The 23,718-nt window shown below is 47.6% G+C and overlaps 1 protein-coding gene across 1 annotated transcript in view; it reads right to left on the bottom strand.

The window, feature by feature from the left end:
- Window positions 1-9,995: 9,995 nt before the first annotated feature.
- ADARB1 (adenosine deaminase RNA specific B1) overlaps window positions 9,996-23,718 on the bottom strand; it is an 83,552-nt gene continuing 69,829 nt past the window's right edge. Inside the window, exons 9-11 of the mRNA XM_050899735.1 lie at window positions 20,356-20,537; window positions 11,565-11,743; window positions 9,996-10,841 (exon numbers count right to left, since the gene is read on the bottom strand). Coding sequence (XP_050755692.1) covers window positions 10,665-10,841; window positions 11,565-11,743; window positions 20,356-20,537 — 538 coding nt within the window. The 3' untranslated portion in view covers window positions 9,996-10,664. The remainder of the gene's footprint in view (window positions 10,842-11,564; window positions 11,744-20,355; window positions 20,538-23,718) is intronic.

Here is a 23,718-nt window from a genome sequence, read left to right as displayed (position 1 = left end):
GGGGCTGACATGCCAGGGCTGGGAAACGGAGGGGCCGGAGGGGCCTGAAAATCTCCGTCTCTCTGGCAGCCCACATGGGATGGGCTCTACAGGCTGACGGGCTCTAAAGGCTGGTGAGCCCTGAGCCCTCAAGGCAGGTGGGCCCCGTACCTGTCACACGATGGGGCACAGCGCAGGAGGGTCACCACCACATCATGGGGGTGTGCGTGGGTCAGCTCCAGAAGGGTGTTGTCCAGCCTGTGCTCAGCAGACGCATCCGTGTTGGACGTCAGCCACCGGTAGATGCACCTCACGATGCTGGGCACCTGGAGGAGACGTGGTTGAGAGCTGGAGTGCTGCCAGAGCGAGCCATTTCCCCAGCTTCCCCCGAGCAGTGCTTCCCTTCCCACCGCACTGGGCTGGCCTAAAAGGCTGCCGGGTGCCCAGCGGACCCGCCTTCAGGGGGCACACGATCCCCGGGGGGCTCGAGCCCCGGCCACAGGCTACTTACACGCTCCAGTTTGGAGGCGTCACTTCCCACAAGCACATCCAGCATGGCAGCACAAGCCTCCACACTATAGGAGCTGGAGTCTGCCATGCCCTCGATGGCCTTGATGGCGGCCTCTTCACACTCAGTGGCCTTGCAGGATTCCCAAAACTTCTGCAGGAGAAGGAAGGGCAGGGAAGAGAGGGAGGTCACATCGAGTGCCCCGGTGGCGGTGCTCGGCTGAGCGGCGAGAGCAGGCCCAGCCCAGGCGGGGATGGCTGCGGGTACCTGTGCTCTGGTGTGGAAGAGGGCACGGCTGTGTTCCTGCTCCTGCTCCTCTGCTGGCAGGTCCCAGCCTGGATGTGGCAAAGAGCGAGCACAGGCAGAGCTGAGGGGCTGCGGGAGAGGCTGGAGAACGCAGCCGAGCCCTGCGCTCCCCAGGCAGGGCCAGCCCCAGGACAGGGGCTGCTGGGGACACTGACGCCCGTCTCTCTGGCTGCAGGTTGGGGCTGGGGGTGCCCCGTGGATGGAGCATGGCCAGAGCGCGGCCGCGGGCAACAGCCCATCCCCTCTTCCTCTCTTTCCCTGGGAATGTCCACGGGGCATGGGATGGGGCCAAGCCGGCTGCAGCCACTAGCCCTGTGGCCCAGCTCAGCCACTCACCCGCCTGCAGTGGCTGGACCTCCTCCACCTCATCAGGCTGCCCTGCTGGGGCAGCCCCAGTGCCTTTCTCCTCCTCCTCCTCCCTGGACAGCCAGGCCAGCCTGGGCACGCTGGGGGATCTCTCCGCCATCCTGCTGAGGCCTGGCCTCGAGGGCTCCTGTCGCAGGGATGGGAGACGCCTCGGAAAAGCGCCGCGGATGCGGGTCAGCAGGGAACGAGGTGGCTGCGCAGGGGCTCCTCGCAGCCCCACTCCGTCCCGTCCTGTCCCGTCGCGTCCTCCGGGCACTGTGGGGTGGCCGTGTCGCCGCCAGCGCCCATATCGTGGAGGGTCACAAAGGGCCCTGTGACACGCTGCCACGTGCCATCCAATCGGCAGTGCCCGTAGCATGGCGGGTCACAAAAGGCCCTGTGACACACTGCCAGGTGCCCGTGCCCTGGGGCTTCCCCCAGCCCGGCAAACCTGCCCTGCAGCGGCACAGCACTGAAGGAGCTCCAGAGGTGCCGGCTAAGGAGGCACCTCGGACCCCTCAACAATCCAGCCAGCAACACACGGGCAGGAAACAAAGGGCGGTTCTGGCACCCATCCCAGCTCCCACTGCCCTTCCAAAGTGGGTGCAACACAGGGCAAGCTGTGCTGCTCCGCCACTCTCTGTCTCTGGACGTGGCAGCATTTTTACATGGGGCAGGGGCAGCTTCCTCACTCCGGGGGCAGACGTCCCTCTCGGCTGCTGCACCTGGGTCCCCCCGGGTGTTTCGCTCCGGGCTTCTTTCCCTGAGCGGTCCCACGTGCACCAAACGGGTCGCTGCAGGCCACGGGGGCCTCTTGGCTGTAGCGCTGGGGGCTGGGAGACGGCAAAGCAGTGGCCGGCACGGGGCTGTTTAAACCAGGCTTGGCTGACGGAGCATTTGTCTCCTGTTCGTGGTTCCCTATTAGGGTCCGTGGGCATTTTTGGATTGAAGGGCTGGAGGGGGGGTGTCCATGTCACGGTGAGTGCTCACCCTGGGAGCGCCAGTTTCTGTCTCGCACGAGGAACCGAGCCGCCGCAGCAGCAATCAGAGCAGGCGGGGGATGCTCCCGCGGAAAAGCCTGCTCCCGGGGAGCTGCAGTGCCACCCTGCTGCCAAAGCCCAGCTGGGCCGGGGCTCCGTCATGCTCACCCCAGACATCGGGGAGTCCCTGGGTAGAGCACGGGGGCAGCAGGGACTGGGAGTCCTTGCACTCCCACAGGCACCACTGGGAAGCCCAATGGGGACTGCAGAGCTTAGGCCTCTGTGGCCAGGGACGGCTGCTGAGCACTGCGGGAGCAGGCAGGGCAGGCCTGGGAAATGCCCTCGCCTTCAGGGGGAATGGCTTCTCCAGCCGCCCGTCCTGCCTCCAGCCACCACCCTCCTGCTTTCATTGCATGGTGAAGGTTAGCGTTAGGGTGCCCTCCCCTAAGTACCTACCGCCAGGTCTGGTGCAATAGGTCCCTGAGTCAAGTGTCACCAGGCTGCAGGGAAACATCTTAGCCAAGAGCTGCTCTTGGGTCTGGCGCCTCTTGACGTGGTGCCACCGGCTGAGCAGGGAGGGTGGAGGGGACAGAGGCAGATGCTAGGAGGAGGAATCGCTCTCTGCTCACTGGCCTCATCCACTGGAAGAATGTGGCCCTGTTGTTACACGGCAGCTGAGACGCCGGATCCAGTCAGCTCACTCGTGCTCACGGCAGTGGACAGAGGTCTTCAAAACCGGTGTCCTTCATCCACAAAGCTATTGCTTTTCTCAGTGAAACAGAAACAAGCCGTGCCTTGGAGCAAACTGCCGGGAGCGGAGTGGGTGGGTTGTGTCGTGCCTCTGCCAGCCCCATTGCTTCCCCCGCCGAGCTGTTCCCACTATCCAGCATCATCCAATTTGGGGTTGTGCTGAGGACCATGGCATGTGGTTGGTGACAGTACCCATCAAGCCATCATCTCAGAAACCATTTTCACGCTGATAGAGTTTTCTTTTGCACGTGCCTTGGTCTTTGCTTTCCCTGTTGTTCCTAAAGAAGGTCACGGAGCTTACAAGGCGTCTTTCCAAAAAGGGTGTATCACCCCATGCAGGGATCTCCCATCTTGCTCCTTCTCCCAATCAGGAGTTGAGCTGATAAGCCAGGTGAGGACAAATATCAGCCTAAAGGCCACCATCCGCAACAGTCCCACAACAAGCTGGTTGTGAAGCTGAACTGACACGGATCTGTCTCCTTTTTAGGATGAATTTCCTCCATGCAGGGTCAGATGAACAGTGACCAGATGGCAGTCGGCTCTGCCCTCAAAACTCACGCTGGTTTGTGCATGGAAAGGTGTGCAGGGAGAGCACCATCACAGTGGCCCGTGAGCTCTGCATCTGCTTCTGGAGGCCAGGCTGCACGCAGAGGGGATCAGGGGTCCCTGCCCTGCCCCAGCTGTCGCTGCAGCCCCTGATCCGAGAGGACATTTCTGTGGCTGGTCAACTGAGCGGACGCTGGGATCTTCCACTCTTCTACTGGGGCACTTTAGCCGGGGGAATGTCCCAGGTCTCTGCCAGCGGTTTCCGGATGCTGCCGCAGAGATGTCCCTTGAACAGGATGTGAGAGCAGCACATTTAGGACCAGGCTCTCCCGCTTTGCCAGGACAGGTGCTGACTAAGGGGGAAGCACCAGGCGGTTGGGCTTTTGCTGTCCCCAGCACTGGGGAGCTGGGTTCTCACCCCAGGCAGTGGCAGTGCTGGCAGCCGACCAGGCTCACCCAGCCCGCCCAGCAGCGGGGCTCAAGGCTACGACCACGTACAGGATCCAAACCCAACAGAGGATTCACGCTCAGATGAAAACCCTGGTGACCACCTCCAGGTCCCTAGAAGTTAGGGACACATCCACTTGGGAGTTAAGTGACTGCAAAATACCATTTTCCAAAAGCAGCAGCAGTCGCGCAAGCCCGCCCCGCACCCAGCCGCAGGCCACGCTGGAGCTGCAGACCTGTCACGTATTTTCTCAGCCTCCCTTCTCCCGCGCTCTGGCCAGCGGCAACACTGCGCGTCACCCACCGCACCGCACCGCACCGCACCCAGGCAGCGGGGTCGGTGTCCCATGGGTAGGGAGGGCAGCTCCCACCTCCAGAGCTTCCCGTTTCCAGCCGCAGGCACCTGCATACCCCAGGCACTCCTGCTTCCTCTGCGAGGCGGTGCCGTGCGTCCCCAAGCGCACGATCCCTCCCTCCCTCCCTCCCTTTCTCTTTGCAAAAGCTGTGATTTCAGAGATCAAGCTGGCAGCTTCAGAAATACACCCTCGCCTTTCTTCCTTGCTAGCTCTTCAGGATGTAACCGAAACCACCATTTTAAGGACACGCACAGTATTTTGTGACGTTTCACTTATTTTTTTGCTGCCGCTAGCGATATCAATATACAAATACAATGATGAAACTTAGCAATGATATAGCTCTTTATATTTTCAAATCTCTGTACAAACATTAATTAAACAAAGCAAGGTAGTATGCAAAACAGTCGTTGCTTAGAATAATTGACCGATGGGTTGTGCTTCAGCGGTGACACCGGGATAGGAACAAGTGTGCTGTAAGGAAAGTGACAAACCAGAGGTAAAATGAGGTCTCGTCTTCGAAGTTGGGATTATGAATGGAGAAATTAACTGTTGAGGACAGTATCTGAGAGTGTTCTTTAATATCCTTACACCAGGTACGTAAAGCTAATGTATTCACACTATCACACAGGAAGACTGGGGAAGAATAACTGCTTAATGCAAATAATGTACAGCAATATATATATAGATGTATAAATATATATTCACACACACGTTTGATCTTAAATTTGTTAAAGACGTCTCAGCTGAACTACAACGAAAATGATATGGGTATGATAATGATGAAGATATTAAAAACGTAAAAAATACTGCAGTGACCTCGACTGTAGGTCCTTCCCTCCAGAGAACAAAAATTCTTTACATCGTTATACCTGCCGAGGCCGGCTGCCCTCAGTACTGACAGCAAACAGGGCTCGTAACTCCTCTTTTCTGGAATGACTGAAGAAAACAAAACATAGCTCCCCATAAAACTCATTCCTGCACATGCAAATGCCGTTGGCACAATTAACAGCCCGTTTATTAACAGGCAATGGGACAGACCTTTGGCTGCCAAGGTTCTGAAAAACACCGTATGTTGACATGATCCAAGGAGAAACTCAGGTCTCTATCTGCTCTCCACCAGCTCGGAGAGGTTCAGGATTTCAGCCGCAGCTCGTTTCTCGCAGCCCCCCGTCGGTTTGCATCGTTCCTACCCCAACCAGCTCAACAGAAACCACGGAAGATGATTTATCAGAAGCACTGCAACAGCTTAGGCATGCGATGCTAATGGATGTACTTATGGCAAACTGGGCCGTAGTTTTACCCGTCTGGGTGTGTTTTAGGGACACACATCACCTGCCTAGTGCTGAACCACCACGCAGCCTGCGGCTGTAAATACCCAACCTGCCCGCTACGGAGACCCATGCAATCTTCTTCCTTGGGGGTCAACCCAAAATTGTTGCAAATACTCTGGACCACTTGTTTCCATAAAGGAACGGCAGCAAGCCCAATACACCCTAAAGGCCTCAGGTTTACACGCGGCTGGGGCTCGCCTGCGCTGGGACGTCTCTGGGAAAGGCCTGCTGCTGCGCGGACAATTCGTTTGGCCCATGCTCCCCGTCTCCTGCCCAAGGGCCTCTCCAGCGGAGAGCAGGAGGGAGCAGAAATCCCATCCCATGCCATCACTTCTGCTTTAGGAACCAGAGAAAGCAGCAATTTCAATTTCTCTCTCCTCCTCCAGTCAGATGCTGACTCAGCAAGAGCTGTAGCACGTCAGACTGAACCACCAGCCATCTCCACTGAGCCACCACCAAGCTCAGGCCACCGCACTGGGGTGCAGCGGGGACCTGCCCCTGCACCCGGCCCTGAGTCCCGTGTCCCTTCCAAAATCCACTTCTTGTCCCTTTCAAAACCTGTGCCTCTGTCACCTCTAGGTAGCCCTGGGATAAACATCAACTCCTCTCCAAACAGGAGCACACTACGTGAAGATGCAATCTTTTAAACTCAACTGAAATAATTTGGTATTAGGGGGAAAAAAAAAAAAACCAAAACAACACCCCCCCACACACACACGGTGATTCCAAGACAGGATAATTATATTTTATACATTTTATTTCTGTGGGTTCTTAGGTTTTAAATAACATTAGACGTTTTTGTTCTGACCGTATACCTGAATTGCAGCTCTTCTTCCTTTTCAGTGAACTTTGCGATCATTTTCACAGTGGACATTTTACGATGATAAAAATGCAAAGAATTCAAAGCGCAGCTTCTCTGCAAGCGTGAGCCTCCCAAGCATTAAAGCCTCATTTAAGGAATGGCAATAATAATTTTAGCTATTTAGAAAACCATTGATATTTTTTAAAAAAAACCAACCTCGATTATGTGATGACCATGACCGAGCAATTCTTAGAATTGCTTCTCAGTTCCCGGTTGGTTCTTTTTTTAAAAAGACAGCTTGGTTTCAAAAGGCAGCACTACTCTTCCATGAGATGCACGCTCTGCTTCATGCTCCCAAGCACTCTGAACCAACAGCTTCGTTTCATGCACGTTTTCACTGAGAGAGGGTTTTTTTTTTTCCCCCTTGGGTCGACGGCACTCTTAGACATCATAGAACCGGGCTGATGAAAAGCAACACCAGCTCCGAGACCCTTAGACTTTCAGCTGCAAGTTATTTTAGATTTAGGGGACGTGCAGAGTAATAGCACACAAAAATCATCTACTCCTGAGTCTCCTATGCAGTAACCAGTCACGAAAAGATTTCTCTAAGATGAGGAGAAGATCAAAAATCGCCAACTGCACAGAAACCCCGCTGCTGTACGTCCCTAAGTACGCAGAGTCACGATTACCATCATTAGCTACACGAGGGTGAGGGGGGGGCCGCAAGCGAGAGCTACGTGGACATCCACGCTGTTGGGGTTGCTAACAAGCTCCTACACACGATACGCTTCACACACAAGCGGTAAGAAATAATCTATAGTTATTACCAGGTCCTGAGTACAGCCGTAAGCGATATTTCAAGTGTTAACCTTTCCGCTCAAATTTTCTTAAAATGATCCTGCAGAACACATATATTTCAAACATCTATATTTAAAATTCTCTGTTTTACTAACCTACAAACTTTATTATAGCTAGACTGTCATCTGGAGAAAAACACCTTAAATTAGATTTCAAGTATTCATCAACATTAAAGTTGTTACTCTTTAAGTCCTTTGAAGATCCTGAGACAAAACACACATATTCAATCAAAAAAGAAGAAAAAAAAAAAAAAACAATTAAAAGAACCGAAGCAGCTCCCAGAGCAGCACTGCAAGTCCCTGTGCAGGCCAGCTCCCATCCACCCAGCCCGGGCTTTTCGGACAAGACCGCTCAACCTCCCAACCCGCCGGGGAGTCTCCTAACAGAAAGGTCAGCCACAAAATTCGGCAGCTGCTGGAAGCCGGGTTGTCTTATCTTTCGCAGTCACTCGAAATCACGTGCGTCGCTATCCGTTCTTGCTCGGTGACAGTGATTTGTGAGGAATACGGGAGCATCAGCAATCACAACTCTGCCTCCCAATTTCTTTCCACGTCTTAAGCGCACAAAAAGGAACAAGCAAGTGAAGGAAGCCAAGCAGTATTTTATTGACTCCCAGAAGACAGATATGGATTGCATACAACCCCGGAAAACTTCTTACTTTTTAAAATCCTGGAATTATAAACAAGAGAACTCACTCCTCATAAATAACCTGACACCATTCCTTCGTCAAAAGGTTTTGGCATGGAACATATTTCCTTTACAGTTTAATTTTAATCGTTCATTCGAACAGCTTAAAAAACTATGTCTATAATAATACTTAAATATATTGCTCGTATTTGTGACTTCATAAAAAAAATAGTTTGAGCTAATACTTTCCTAGTCATCAAAAAAATCCAGAGAGACACCAACTTTTGAATGAGCGCTTCAGAAAGATGGGTAAAAATAATTTGCTGGAAATTATCAACAGACTTCATTTATCAATAGACTGAGCCCCTTAAAAATGCGTATTTCATCTAACAGCAGTAACGATCTCAGGAAAATGCACACGGTGCGACCAGCTTTCCCTCGATCGTGCAGAAACGCATGCACGTACTCAACTACAGCCGCAACAGAATTTCCGCAACGTGAACGAGACAAGGTTGATCTCGAAGGCAGATGCCCGAGTGCTTGCAAAATCTGACTGCGTACAATTAAATTCCTTTTAGTTTTAGAATAGGTCAGTCTAAGCCTCAGTCGGATGACGACTGCAAAAGCCTTCTCGGGCTTGCAGAGGCCATGGGAGCACTCTTGGTTTTAATGAGAAGCGGACGGGATGGCTTAAGTCACCAACGAAGCTGAATTAACACAGCCTGTCTAGTGCAGCTTGCAACGTTTGTTCCTCCGGCGTCTGGAAAAGGCAGTAACCTCTGGAAGCATCAGTCTTTTCTGAGGGGATCACTAGGCCACAGACTCGCTCGCCTTCCCACAGCAGTGCTCGCTATTATCCATAACATCGCCAAAAATGCATTGTTTGCACCTCAATGCATGACTTCCAAGACACTAACCCAGAGGCTTCAACTAATGCACAAGTGATTTTCAGGCTTGATCATTTTTTGAAGTTGAAAACGGGTTCCTACTCGAGCAATAACGAAGCAGCGCATCTCCTTGGCGTTCATGATTGGCCAGAAGTGGTTTTACATCAAAGACTCCAACACCCCAAGTATTCGCTAACCCCCCCGGAGATGCTGGGGCTGAGGTACGGTAACTCCAGTTACAGCTTCATGATACGCAGGCTTCGGCCGTGAAGCTGGCTGAAGGGACCCACGCTCCACTCCACTGCCTCCGCGGATGCGCCAGCACAACCCTAAACTGGATCTCTGACCCAATGTGGGTCTCAAAGTAACCCTTGACTTGACTTCAAAGCACGGACCAGCCCGCTGATCTGACGTCCCGTGCGACACAGGCAAAGGGCGGTGGAGCGGAGGGACAGGAACCAACAGCTGGAGCAGCGATGCACCGATTTGGTTTTGTCAGGTGAACTCCCACGTCACGAAACATCACCTTCATCGTTTGCAAAGGGAACACGGAGGATCTCCGAGATGCTCTTCAGAAAGCATAGGTGATAACCTGGATGGGCATGAGCCAAGGGATGTGTCTGGACACACACCGTGTGAGCAGAGAAGCGATACCGGACATTGTCTCATCCGCTCCTGAACGTCATGTACTAAAAAGTGTTTTTGAAAGTGCCTTCTACACAGCAGTGAATCAAGCTGATCTCACAATATTTCCCTTCTATCTTACATTTTTACAGAAAGCAGAAGTGTCTACACCTTTAGGGAAAACCCCTTTCTAAGTAATCGTTAAAGCAAACGAAAGCACGTTTGAGAGCAACTTACCTAATGAGCTTCATGAAGACCATCACACATGTAAAGCCCGAAGGCAATGAAATCTCAGAGACACAACAACTTGGGTGAAAGCAGATATAACTCACAGGAGAGAAGTTTTAACAACTTTTCGTCCGTACAAGAGCTTTTCATTTCCGAGAGGAGAGCAATTAATACCCAGCAAGTGACGGGTTTTTGGCAATTCAGGCTTAGTGCCCTTAAAATGAGCGATTTTCTTTTGTGAAGTTGTCGTATTACTGTTACAGTTACGATTGTATTCTGATGAGTTCCTGGGATATACAAATCACCTACTTCTAAACAGGTTTCTGCATGTTACAGACTAAACTTCTTAACTTACAAATAATTATTTTGCTGTTTCCAGTTTACAATGGTAAAAAAAAAAATGAAGACTTCACAATGTGTGTAAATGGGAGGTAAATGTATTTTTAAAAACAGAATAAAAAGCTGCATGTTAAAAACTGGGTCACAGGCTAATAAATACATACATCAAAGACATGAAATTTTCAGCAGCTGGTTTTAAAGAGCAAGGAAGTGGGGAAAAACTAGCTGTCCAGACTCCATTCTGGCTCTGTGGTCTATATGCTAGAAATATCTGCAGTTCAAAAACAAGTTAACAGAGGAGTAGAATCAGCTTTGTCACCTATTTTCGTTTAAAAAAATTAAGCTACTTCCTAAAAGTGTGGTGTAAAACCTAGAGAAACTTTCATTTCTTCATGCACTTGATGACATTGAATTAAAAAAGGAAATTATTTCAACCCAGAAAAAATGAGTCATTGTATACTGTAAGGACAGCCTTACTGCAAGTTTTCTACAGTAAAAGTATTTCTAGAAATACACCAGAAATTACTTTCCCATAACAAAATATACAATTATGTGTCAGATCATCGTTGAGTTTCAATACTTAGGCAAAACAGAAACAGTTACTATGAAGTTTCAAAAAAAACAAAGGAAAAAAACCCAACTCCAAACAGTAAAAAGCTGTTTTGACGCCTGTGGAGATGCCAGAAAGCAATGCTGGACACCAGGAATTTCCAGAACAACCCCCTTTCCAAAGTGATGTGCAGTCTGTGAATTAGACCGTGAGAGAAAACTGATCCTGTTCTATGGGCTTCTCCACCCAGGCTCCAAGTCCTGCCTTCAGGAATGCTTTAAACAAACGCTCTTTGGCAGTTTGATACTCAGTGGCTCCTTGCTTGGTTTCGTGGTACAGGTTAGGCTTGAGGATCTTTGAGCGCAAGCTAGAGGAAAGCTGCGTGGATTGAAGACGAGAAAAGAAGAGAGACAAGAAACTATTAAGCCAAAGAGTTTGAGAGCGACTGAGTTATTAAAACAACTATTATTAAAACAAGGTCATGAACCACAGGCAAACGCAGACGAGTACACGGTGCTGCTCCTTCCAGCCGTCACGGCTCTCTACCCAGCTTCACCGCACCCAACCGCAACGTCTGCCCCTTGCAAAGCGAGCCCTCCTGCAGCACCGCGCCGCGGCAGAGGCACTCTCGGGACTAGTCTCACCCCAGCTAGCCCGCCTTTTGCTTTCCCTGGATTATCAGCTTCTTTCGGTGGAAGCAATCTAGACACCGAAAAGCCACTGACAGGTACTTCCTTGTAGCTTTTCCTTCTGAGAGGACAGAGCGAAACCTCAGTAGGTTCGATTGCAGTGCAACTGGGATTATCCTTCCAAATAAATTAAAAGGAGAAGGCAAGCTCAAAGGAGATAGCGCCCTTTGTTCACTTAGCTATAAACCAAGGATTATTAGATCCTTGCATGCGTTTTGGACCAGACATCATCAAATTAAAGAACAAGCTAAACAAACGCATTGTTCTTTTCCATTACTACATGGAGCAGTAGCTAACGTCTGGCTCAGCTTAAAACAGGCTCAGAAAGTGGCTTCTGAACACAGAAAGCAGCACGCACAGGTATTTCGTTAAGAATTAAGAAGTGGAAAATCTAGCACTCTGGAAGATATACCTTTGCATGAATACGCATCCAGCGGCTGTAAAAAGCATGCTTACAAAGGCGAGACGCACGACCCATTTCGTCTTTGCCGGTTGTAGCGTTAATAACTTCAAGACCAGTGTCTCCTACTGTCCAGTTCACGCTGAAGTTTGGCGCTTTCCCTGGTTGACGGGCTTCTGCATTGCTAATACCTGAAAGAAAAGCGATGTTTAATGACAGTAGTAAATACTAACTCTTGATTTTTGTTTTTACTGAGGAGCAAGCGATACAGCAGAGCTACTGAAATCACACTGCTAAGCAGTCTTACAAGCGGATCTTTTATTCCGAGGACATTCTCCTGCAGATTTTTCACCGACTCGCGGAGATATCGCCATGCACATCTCATTCTCATCCTGGCTAACGTGCTCTCTCTGTCTGTCCTTCCTAGCAGGGCAAGTGTGCATCGCTGGAGCCGTGAGAAACCAGGCTCCTTAGCGGAGGGGATCGCGGTGAGGTCTGTGACAAGGGTCCACGGGGACAGTAACGTGAGCGCCTTGGCACATCCATCTCAGGAGGATCTGGTCTTGCTTACAGGGCAAACCAATGAACTAATTATTAACCTGCAAAGAATTACAAAGCAGAAAAAAAGCTGCTCTGCTCCTGCACAAGAAGCCGCGGCCCTCAGAGCCCACTCAGTAGCGGGACGAGCCGAGTGTAGGAAAGAGCAGATACTGCGAGGTTTTGACAGTTGTAACTCTCCCATCAATTCCCTTTCACTCTGCTGTTGTAAAAATTTAGGTGCATGTTGCTTATCTCATTTCCAAACGGGTGTGAAACTGTGAACCCTGGTCACGTTTCAGCACACAGTTACATTCAGCTAAGAACTTTGGACTGCAGTCTTATTCGGAGAGGTCGTGCTTATTTAGAAGTGCCTACGATGTGTTTTTTCATTTTCCCTCATAAAAATGGAGTTGGGTCAGAGCAGCGGTACAAGACGGCAGGATGCCTTGCAAACCAAGGCATGAAGGTGCCTACATTTCAGTAGCTGTCAAGCGCGTTTCATTAAAAGCTACCCATCTATTTCCTCCTCTTTATGGACTACACCGGGGCATGGCGTGACTAGCACAGGCAGCGGCAGTGACGCTGTGGGCATCCAAGTTGGACCAAGTGAGCCCCATCCTCAGCATCCTCCGCAGAAAGCCAAAACTGGCAGACATTTGAGCCTTTCCGCATAAATCCGGCTGTGCTTCAGCTGCCGCCCCGCTTTACCTGCCCATTGCTACTTACAGTGCCCAGAAACGGCGAACCGCAGGACTCGAGAGAGGACACGGATCATTTTGCTCAGACGTTAAATTGTGCAACACCTCTCAAACACGGCTTCATCTCCACTGATGGAGAAGCAAAGCCACCAGCAGTCTAACGCAAGTGCGAAGCGAGGCCGGCTGCCTGCCTGCGGCAGGATTTATTTCCCCAAGGCACCCCACCGCTGCAGAGATGCACTGTGTATAATGATCGTAGTACCGTGCTTGAAGATCACGGCAGCCGCTGCCATCCACGCGCAACTCCCCTCCCGCACGTGCAGCGGGACAGCACTCGCAAGCGGCAGCCAGGGCCACGAATTTGGGTTGTGCGTGCTATGGAAAAGCTGAGGAGCTGTCCCGGTTTCGGCTGGGATAGAGTTAATTCTCTTCTTAGTAGCTGGTACAGTGCTGTGTTTTGGATTTAGTGTGAGAATAATGTTGGTAACACGCCGATGTCCTGAAAGCAGGACAGGAGCACATCGGTTTTGATCCTGCAGGCATGACAGGGGTGGCAAAACTCTTCCTTTGAGATGTCTCAGTTGTCTCACCGGGAGAGAACAAAGCAACAGGGCAATTGTTTCTTTCTAATAAGTAAAGATCTCAATTTTACTTTAACGCAACTCACACTGAGAACCTATTTCAAATTTACTCTGAGGTTATGCTAGGTCCTACGCTTTATAAAATCTAGTGAATTTGTATAAATTGAACGTAAGCGTTGGCAGCAGGATGCATTTCTTGCTGATATTTGAAACACAAGCTAATAAACAAAAGTTAAGCCAACCTCAGGCACCCAAGTGCAGGACTGGCTCGCTTGGCCCAGGTCTCACGGCACCTCTGGGCCCAGCGCCGAGAGCATGCGAGACCTGCGAGGTCTGAAGGACACAGCGAAATTCAGTTTGCTTACTATAACCAATTCCTCATTTAATAAATCAGCAAACATTTTGAAACATCAATCATATTGAACTTCCTGAAGCTGTTGTATTTTTATGCTTGGTTTATGTCAACCTGGTCACTATGACTGATAACCAGTAATTAAGTGAATAAGTAAATAAGAAAAAATAACCCTACCATTCCTCATTTTCTTAAAATATAAGCTGAAAAAAAAATGAGAATTGGAACAAAAGTTTCCTGAAGAACTCTTTTCTGATTTCTTTTAGGAGAGATGCATCCAGGAGCTGAAGTACAGCAGGGTGCCATGGATCTACACCCACCGATCTGTAAATCGGTGAGCAGGGATGTGGGATCCACACGCTGACCAACCCGGGAGGGCAGACAGCGGTCCCTGCTGAGCAGGTACCATCAAGAATATCACGCAAGCAATACTTGAGGAAGACCCAGCGAGAACAGGGCTTTATGACAAGATGGGAGTGGAAAAGTCCTCATCACAACTTCTGCGGTCCTCCTGAGCCGTTGGCACCAAACACGCACGTCACGCCTCCTGAAAACTGGAGCTGATGGAGCACAACGCAACTTGTCCTGTGCCACCCAAGTGCGAACACCGCCGCTCCACGAGTCACACAACACGAGGCTTGCACCTAAAAACCTAATGAATTGTACATTTTGGGTGCACACAAAACGAATCTCAACTCTGAGTCTCCAAAAGCGTATCAATTCAGGCTGCTTTTGCGAAGCTTATGTGAAACAGACCCATGCTGACAAAACTCTTCATCAAAAGTTGGTTTTACCAAAACTACTGAGGCAAGAAGGCTAAGAAATTGCCACCACATGACAAGCGGGTCAGTCATATTTTTTTCTTTAATTTAACGATATCTATACTATTATCTTTGCTTTCGTTCCATACACTACTGAACAAGTACAGGGATCAGATATAGTTCATCGAGTATTGCAAAACACTGGGCTCCTTGAGCCTCCTCCTGCCCTATCAGCTACTCAAACACCTGTGACATCACCAGCGCCTGCACAAGCCAGGTGCCTCGTCCTGCCCTATCAGCTGCTCAAACACCTGTGACATCACCAGCGCCCACACAAGCCAGGTGCCTGGTCCTGCCCTATCAGCTGCTCAAACACCTGTGACATCACCAGCGCCCGCACAAGCCAGTGCCTGCCCTGCCCTATCAGCTACTCAACACCTGTACTCACCAGCACCCGCACAAGCCAGGTGCCTGTCCTGCCCTATCAGCTGCTCAAACACCTGTGACATCACCAGCGCCCGCACAAGCCAGGTGCCTGCTCCTGCCCTATCAGCTACTCAAACACCTGTGACATCACCAGCACCCGCACAAGCCAGGTGCCTGTCCTGCCCTATCAGCTGCTCAAACACCTGTGACATCACCAGCGCCCGCACAAGCCAGGTGCCTGCTCCTGCCCTATCAGCTACTCAAACACCTGTGACATCACCAGCACCCGCACAAGCCAGGTGCCTGCTCCTGCCCTATCAGCTACTCAAACACCTGTGACATCACCAGCACCGCACAAGCAAATCAAATAAAGGTGAGGAAGCTGAACGTCCAGAATGCGCTACATTTCCATGGCGATTATGCAATTGCATTCCTTAGGTTATTTTGATGAATTACATAAATTAAAACAATCAGACTCAGAATTTCAAATAGACTTAAATAACAACACCCTGTTCAGCTGCTTAATTATCTGCCGAACCCTGGAGAGATGGCAAAGGAGTACCTGAAGGTGGATCACGGGTAGCATGGACAGGGAATAAATGTCATCTCAAAAGGTGGATCATATCTTCCCCCTCAAAATCTAGACATGAACATAGCACAGTAAGCTGAAACTAGTAACGGGAGAGAAAGCTAGGAGAGAAAGCAAACTATTTTATTCTCCTTTGAAAACTGATATAACTAAGCTATTTAGAGAACGTAGCTCAGAACTCATTGTTGAATATTACTATAATGGGGTATAACAAGCAAAAGCGAAGGTCACAGCTCTTTGTGCCAGTGCTTATATAAATAATAAAGCTTGACAGTTCTTTGAGGACAGAGCTCAAAAAAGCTTCATTAAAAAGGAGACAGAGGGCTGAAAAACACCAATGTGAACGGGAGGATAAGGTACCAAGGAAACAGCCAGAAAATCACCAAAGGTTCTGCTGAAGGATTTATTTGTGTTAAAAATAAAGAATAAAAAATGCAAATGTAGACAGCAGTCAGAGGGGTGCTGAGGCATGAACATTTATAATAACCACTCTTGCTGTGGTGGCTGAAGTCTTCTTGTCTACAAAAACCGAACGAATGTTTTGCAAAAAGAGTGAGCAGGTTCCCAGGCCGGAGCCCCTCTTCACAGGCAACGTGCCAGAGGAGCCGTCCCAAATTGAAGTGCCAGTAAAAATATTTCTAGGATATGCACGTGAAGTAAGCAAACACCGGTTACGGCACCCAGACAATATTCAACCACGTTCAAGGAAACTGAAGACGAGGCAGCAGGAACAGCAGTCATGGTACATAACCTCTCATCACAAACCATACAAGTTCTCCAGGATGAAAGGTGGCCAACGCGACTCCAATTTTTAAGGAGTTTAGAGGTGTGCCAGGGATCTACCAGTCAATAAACATGACATCTGCACCAGGAAGGCTGCAGGAACTACGATACCGCCCTACCGGGCACAGATGTACATACAACAATATTGGGAAAGACTCAACAAAAAACTGCCTCAGTAGCTGAAGACTGGAGGTGGCCAGTGTGACACTAATTCTCAGAGAGCCCAGGGAGCAGAAGGCCTGTCTGTTTGACGTCTACCTTAAAAACAGACTTAATGGACACCTAGATGAAGACGGTCTCCTTGGGAAGAGCCAACACAGCTGGAGACCCTCAAGCTCTGTGCAGACCTGGAAAGTGTGTGTGTGGGGGGTAAAAAACGAGGTGAATAAGATTGTGGATGATACTAAATTATTTAAGAAGGTAAATAAGAGAAGCAATTTCAAAGAGTAGCAGGAAAAAAGCTCACAATATTGGGTGACTGGGCAATAAAAAGGCAGATGAAATTCCTGACAGATAAATATTAGGTAATGAGGAAAAAACAAAGCAATTTTGCATAAGGAGTGCTGGACTTGGAGCTGGATAGTAGCATTCAGGAATGAGACCTTAGTTTCTAATATTCAGTTCTACCAAAAGGTCAGGTCAATGATCAACAGTAATCAAAGGAAGCAAAGTGAATGTTAGGAGTTTTTACTGAAGGCTCATGGAACTGAACAGAATATCATGATGCCACCATATAAATCAGTATTGCTGCCTTATCTTGAGTTTCGGGTGCTGCTCTGCTCTCACTAGCTCAAAAATGTGATTGTAAAATAGAAGGGATGATCCTTACATGGAAGGGTCTCCATGCAAGGAACAGCAAAGCAGACTAAGACTTCTCAGCTTGCAAAAAATAGGACTTATCTAGGAATATCGCAGAGGTATAGAAAACTGAGCGCCATGACAAAAGTGCCATGACAACTGCTTATAGCCTGTATCATACAGAGCACTGAGGGGCATCTAATTAAATTAGCAGAAAGGAAATTCCATTGCACAAATCTTTACACGTCCTACAGCCCTCCTTACTAAAGGAGGCTGCGGATGGTAAAAAGTTTAAACCCGTTCCAAAAACAAAACCAGGAGTTCACGAATTAAAGATCCATTAAGGATTTCTAAAAACAAAGACTCTCAATCCCTGACTCGGGATGTCCCTGATTCGCAGATTACTGCTGCAATTCTCAGGAGGTATCTGCAGAGGCTTATTATTTCCTTCTGCTTTTCACTGCCTAACTACCTGTGGGAAAGAGTACTGGGCTAGATGGATCGTACCTTAAGATCTTGGTCTTACCTAAGACAGTTCTTACGCTGGTGACAAGATAATCAGCAGATGTGACACTGCTCCAGGATGTTTCATCCAAGAACCGAAATAGGAAATACCTGTCAACAGCACCACGAGGAATGGGTCAAAACCGCCAACATCGTAATTTCTGACAATACTCTGGTAAAAGACGGGGAAGCTCTAGAGAAACTAAAGCATAAGAAACTATCAACTGACCGGACATCAAAACAGGGAAAACTTTGCCTGTATTTGCTCTCTTATATTTAATGACTTCTGCTCTCAAGGATTTTCAAGGGCTGATTCTCTGATTGCTGAGCTCTGCCACCCTACTTCCACCCCGGGTGAACCTCCTTCGTGCCCACCTCCCACAATGGCTCCAAGAAGAGTCCGTGCAGATTACCCTGCAGACTGGCACTTTGTTATTGGCTGATTTATCGTCTCTCTCTCATTCTATTTGATTGAGAAATCGATTCCTTTTCAGCTTTTTCTAGAAATTCACAAGATTCCACCCCGTCTTCTCTTCAAGTGAGCTGGCCAATTCTCAGTGAGAGCTCACGTGCCCTCAGTGCTGTGGTGCTAAAGGCATCCCAAAAGGCTGGGTCCTGCAACAAGGCTTCAAGAGTCAGCACAGAGAGGGAGTTTTCTACCAACGTACGGGTTTCCCGCATCTCCTAGCTGAAAACCAGCTACTCTGATACTGGTATACTGCTACTGATATACTCTGAGGTGTAAGTAGAAAATCTCCTATGAGGAAAGAAAGATGACAAAAGACAATTTTTAGCAGTAGATAACAATAACTCGGTCTGACTTTGACTTAATGCAATTGTCCCTGCAGACAGAAAACTTGTTTTATGAGAGGAAAAAAACCCAGTTTTTACAGTACTTTCTCAGCTGAACAGGTGAGACAGTGGGGAAAGACAGCTATTTCTTTTTTTAGTTCATCCCTCTGGTAGAAATGAGTCACCATCACACAGTTGCGTGTGTGTGTGGTACCAGGAGGAACGTAAGAATTGGGGACAGGTATTTCTGCGGTGCTTATTGCAGGTAAGAATACACCGTAAAATGTGTGAATCAAAGAGCAGATGGGCAGCTACACAAATGCCCCAGCTGAATCCAACAGCATGGGTCAGAAGACTAGCTTTCAAGACTGCACCAGTAGAAGAAAATCCATCAACACAATTCTCCACCCAATCTCCCAAATCAGCTTCCCGTACATTTCTGAGACATGTATTTTCATGAAAACTCAACGGCTGAGAACATTTCTGAACTCTCTCTACTGCTCAGCGAGTCCCAGCTGAACTCTTTAAACAGATGGTGCTATTTCGTGGCAAATAGATGATATCAATATTGCAGAAAGATGATTTTTAAAAAGACAAGGTACTATTATGTGTTGTGAAAAGGATAACAAAAATTCCTCCCACCCCACTCCAAACCTGCTGTCGTGAAGAACTGATAAAAATTACCAAAAATCAGGCAGAAACAGTCCATACATCAGCTACTATGCCCATACAACAATTTAATATTTGGTACTGTGAGTGTTGTAACTGTTACTTACTTGCTAATCTAAGGACAAATACGTTACTTAACATTTTAATACATCCTAGTTCAGGGAATCCTTATTAATTACCTTTCTTATCTAAAGAAATGCTGGTTGTTCAATATGCTCTTTTCCCCACTCCCTCCCTAAATCTATTTTAAAAATTCATGTCAAACTTTAAACATGCTTTAAAATACTGAGCTTCTTTTTCCCTGGAAAATAAACAGACACATGCCAAAAGCCAAGCTCTACAGAACAAAGCAATGCACGCAACAAGAGGGAGGATAAGAGATTTCAGTTTTAAAGCTTTCACAGCTAACTGTAACTAGCAGTTCTAGAATTTAAGACACTTCAGAACTTCCTTTTGAAAGTCACGGCTCAATTAGAAGTTACAACCTCTTAATTCAAATACTGCCATTCCTCTTAGCCCCACTAGAGCCTAGGACCAGCGCAAAGCCAAAGAACAGTACGTAAATGTTCAACAGCAGCTGCAAAAGACAACTGCTAACTACACCATCTGGGGCTTGCCATATTGCTGTCTGTCAGATATGTTTAATACTCTGTTAAAAATATTCCCAAAGAATGTGTCACCGGGCTCTGAATGCAGCATTTGTGCATTAACCTACAAAGTGGAAATTAAAATATTATGATTATTGGGTCATGCAAACAAGTTGGGTGCCATGCTAGTTAAAGCTAATGCTGCATCCAACAGAGATTGACGATAAACAGAAAATACAACCAATGGCAGCTGAGGTGTTCTCTCCATCCGTTTTTAGTTGGTTATTGATCTAGAAATTGTGAACCAAATGTGTCTATCTTGGCATACTGATTAACGACATGGCCGTTCAACAAATATCTGCAATGGCAAGAGAAGTGACAGTGAGAGCTAACACACTATTTCATGGGTGGGAAGAGGTTTCACTAAGCCGGGGCCTTCAACTTGCCTCACATATTGCTAGGGCACGCTCCAGACAGCGATTATGTGAACCCGCATCCAAAGGTTCATACCCCAGTTCTTTCCACCTTTTAACTCACGAAGGGTTCCTTGCTATGGTATTTCTGACCGAGTATCTATATTAGCTTTAGACCATAACTTCTCCGTTGTAACCAGAAAGCAGTTTACTCACAGTACATAATTTGCAAGGTTTTGAGAACTGCAAAATCACATTGCTACTGGAACAGACTTAGTTACCGGCACGGCCTTCTCCATTAGATACTTGCCACTAAGTAAAGGTCTGTTGAGTGTATAAAGAGGTGGTAGATCTTCTATCTCTGCTATCCTCTGGTATACGGCTCTGGATAGATGATCCCCATGATATAAACTCCCCAAGATGATGCTAGAGAAGTAAATTGGCTCCACAAAGAGGCTAAGTAAGGCTCCTTGAATACCCAATACGTTCCACCTAAGAGGGAGGGAAAAACAAAACAAAAAAACAAAAAAAACACTTTCTTTTTAATGGAACAAGTAACATCTGCCGGACATAATAGCAGTCAATCACAATGGACCAGACTTTCAACCCTTCCTCTCGACCAGCACGTGACTATGGCAGCATAGCTGTGACACCTGCCAGAATTTCACAGATCAGCTTATGGGATGCTCAACGAAATCTTGAGTGAGATGACCTACAGCAACAGGTCTACTGTCAGCATCCACTGCAGGAGCAGACTCCGTAGCTTTACTTCCCCACTAACATGTCTGGTGATGCATTTTCCAGCACCCTAATGCCAGAGACGGACGGGATCCTTCAATCGGAGAAAGCCAAACTGTGAGATCCTCAGTCAGAAACAGTAGCTGATGCCTCCAAAAGACACCTGGCAGCGGGCAAACCATCCTTCCCAGAACACGTGAAGGATTGTGTCTGCAAGACCTCAGCACCATAAGGGAAAGCTCGTCCTTCACACCCTAGCCAAACTGTCCGCATCCTGCTGCCAGAAAGGACAGACGTAATTGCTTGCAATACCCACGGGCAGGGAGAAAACGGAATCTGAAAACTGAAAATATGCAAAGAGTGCATATACTCTTTGCTCGCTTTAGCTACTTCATAGACTCCAACCGTAAATCCCTGTCTCCTGCACTGGATCAGGTCCGGTGGCAGGGATATAGCATGCACAGGAGCAAAATACTGAAGTTTTTTTTGTAGCTGTGTTCATTTGATCAAGTTTTGGCTCTCCACCTGTATGTAACAGTCATACAAAGTACTTTTTAAAACCTCAAAGTCTCCCGCAGAGTATTTTCACTGTCCTTGTCTCTGAGGTATACTTGCAAACAGCTTGGGACTATTAAAATAGCATGCTTGAGTACAACTGCAACACCCAGACACAAGCAGCAGGAAAGTTTCTTTTGGTGCTTGAATAAAACAGATGAGCATCATGGAAGCTCTCGTGTTCATATGGAATGGTTGTCCTTAATAAAAGGCCCATCCTAAACCGGGTTGCAACTGCTTCACTACAGCAAAAACTGAACTACACGCTGGCTACAAGACTTGCAAAATGTTTTAAAAAAAAAAAAAAAAAGGGGGGTAAAACAAAAATTGCAATCCAAGGAAACAATTTCTTTGCATATCTTTACTGAGGATGAAAATGGAGGCAATGTGCATTAGCTTACTCACCTGTCATTAAAAAAGCTGGCCCTAATGCACGAGTAAAAATACTGTGCTAATAAAAAATAAGGCATATTTTACATTGAATAAAGGCGTATTTTGTATAACACTGAAAATGCAATCAGCAACCAAACGTCAAAGTAAAGCTACTCAGTGAAAATTATTGCTTCCCAGGGCCAAGACGCCTTTCGAAGGACCTTACCATGACTAGAATTTTGTGAGCACAGAGGTATTTCAAGTGCCGAATGAATCACAACAGTATTTTCTCGTTATTTGCGGTATTACCTACATCAAGCATAGAGAAGCATATGGACTGCTACAGACACAGATAATATTATGGAAGAAACATCTGGAAAGAATTCAAGACTAAGCATTGCAAACCGGGGTCTTACAATTGTATCTGAAACTTGCAGACAAACAAACCGAGCTTCCTTCAGTGAGGCACATTACATTTTACTTTTCGTGAACAGTACTTGAGTGACGGATGGACATTTTATAAAAGGCCAAAGCATTCCTCTGGCAAGCCCTAGCTCCCTAAATAAAACCTTTGCCAGACCCTTTCCCTTGCTTCAGCCTTCAGTATTTCCAGAGCTTGTGTTTTGCTGCTTCCTCCCACACTTGGTGACCTTCTCCGGCACAGAAGTTGAAAGCTGAAGTTTGTCTCGCTCAACTTCTTTTGAATAAAAGAAGAGGAGGAGTGTGGACACCCGAACAAGCTTCTGCAAGGTGAGGTGTATGAACTGGTATTACAAAAAGCTACTCGCTGACTGCCCACACGCCTGCTGTTTTGCTGGGGTGTGCTGCACCACGTTTACCACTGCGGTACGTGCTCGTGAGCGCTGGATTCGGAGCAGCTGGCTCGCTGCAAGGACAAGGTTTGCAGAAACCATTCATACAACCAAAGCCTCAAGCTCTTAATGTTGATTAGGCAGGGTTGGATTGTGGTTCAGTTTATAAAACTAGCTTTAAATCTCAATTGTTATAATAAAAGAACGTGTACTTATCTATAGAAACGTATACTTGTATCAGAAACTGGCGCTAACGCAGAGATAAAGGTGAAACCCAAATGAAGTTCTGCGGCTTGTAACAGACTCAAAAGGAAGGATTGCACAGAGACTTTCTTGTTATTCCTTTTTTATACTGTACTTCTTTCTGTCAAACAGTAATTTCTCACTTCCATTAGCACATACACTAAAAACCACCTTTCTAGATATAAACTGAGAAGAAGCTACACCAATACCACGCATCAGTTTTTGAAAGGCCACAGGCACCTCCTCCTGAAATGGTAAAACTGCCTCATCCTTCCAGTTTACAAGCACGAATTGTCAGAACGCATGCCAACAAATGCTGTCAATCTAGTACTAAAGTTTACTGAAACCACAACTTCTTTTGAAGTTAATGGGCCAAATTCTGTACTTCACTACAAACCGTGAGGTGCAGAGCAGAAAGAGCAAAATTTATTACAGAAAACTTCATTGAAGTCAGCGTTGCCTTTCCAGTGAAACAATTAAGCAAAGGATTTTTTCTTCACATTAAAGAGAGTATCAGAAAAGGGTTAAGTAACTGAAGCGACTTAAATCTAGCTTACAAATTCAAACCTTCCAAGGCTCAGATGTGGATTATAACACAGAAACCAACCCTTCCACACTGCAGCAGAGCGGACACAGCCCCTGGCTGCGGCACAGTACTCATTTAGGAGCATTTGATGGCTCAAGAAAGCGATAACGGAAGACAACTCTCCCATCACTAATTCAGCAGTTTAAATCTCTCCTGCACCGGCCATGGGCAAAAAAATGCAGAGCTCCCATGTAAAATGACCTGATCTTGGGTCCAGTCTTACCGGGCCGACCACAGAGCAGACCGGAGCCATGCGGTACCTTTTCTCACCATTAAAGCAGGAAAACGGCACCACGTTTGCAACAGAGAAAAGCACTAAAGCGTGAGCGTAAGCAGAATACAGGAATGCTGCATCATGTCAATGGCG

This window comes from Gymnogyps californianus, chromosome 7, assembly GCF_018139145.2.
Source record: "Gymnogyps californianus isolate 813 chromosome 7, ASM1813914v2, whole genome shotgun sequence".
Taxonomy (NCBI): Eukaryota; Metazoa; Chordata; class Aves; order Accipitriformes; family Cathartidae; genus Gymnogyps; species Gymnogyps californianus.
This window is presented reverse-complemented; position numbering and strand designations above follow the sequence as displayed.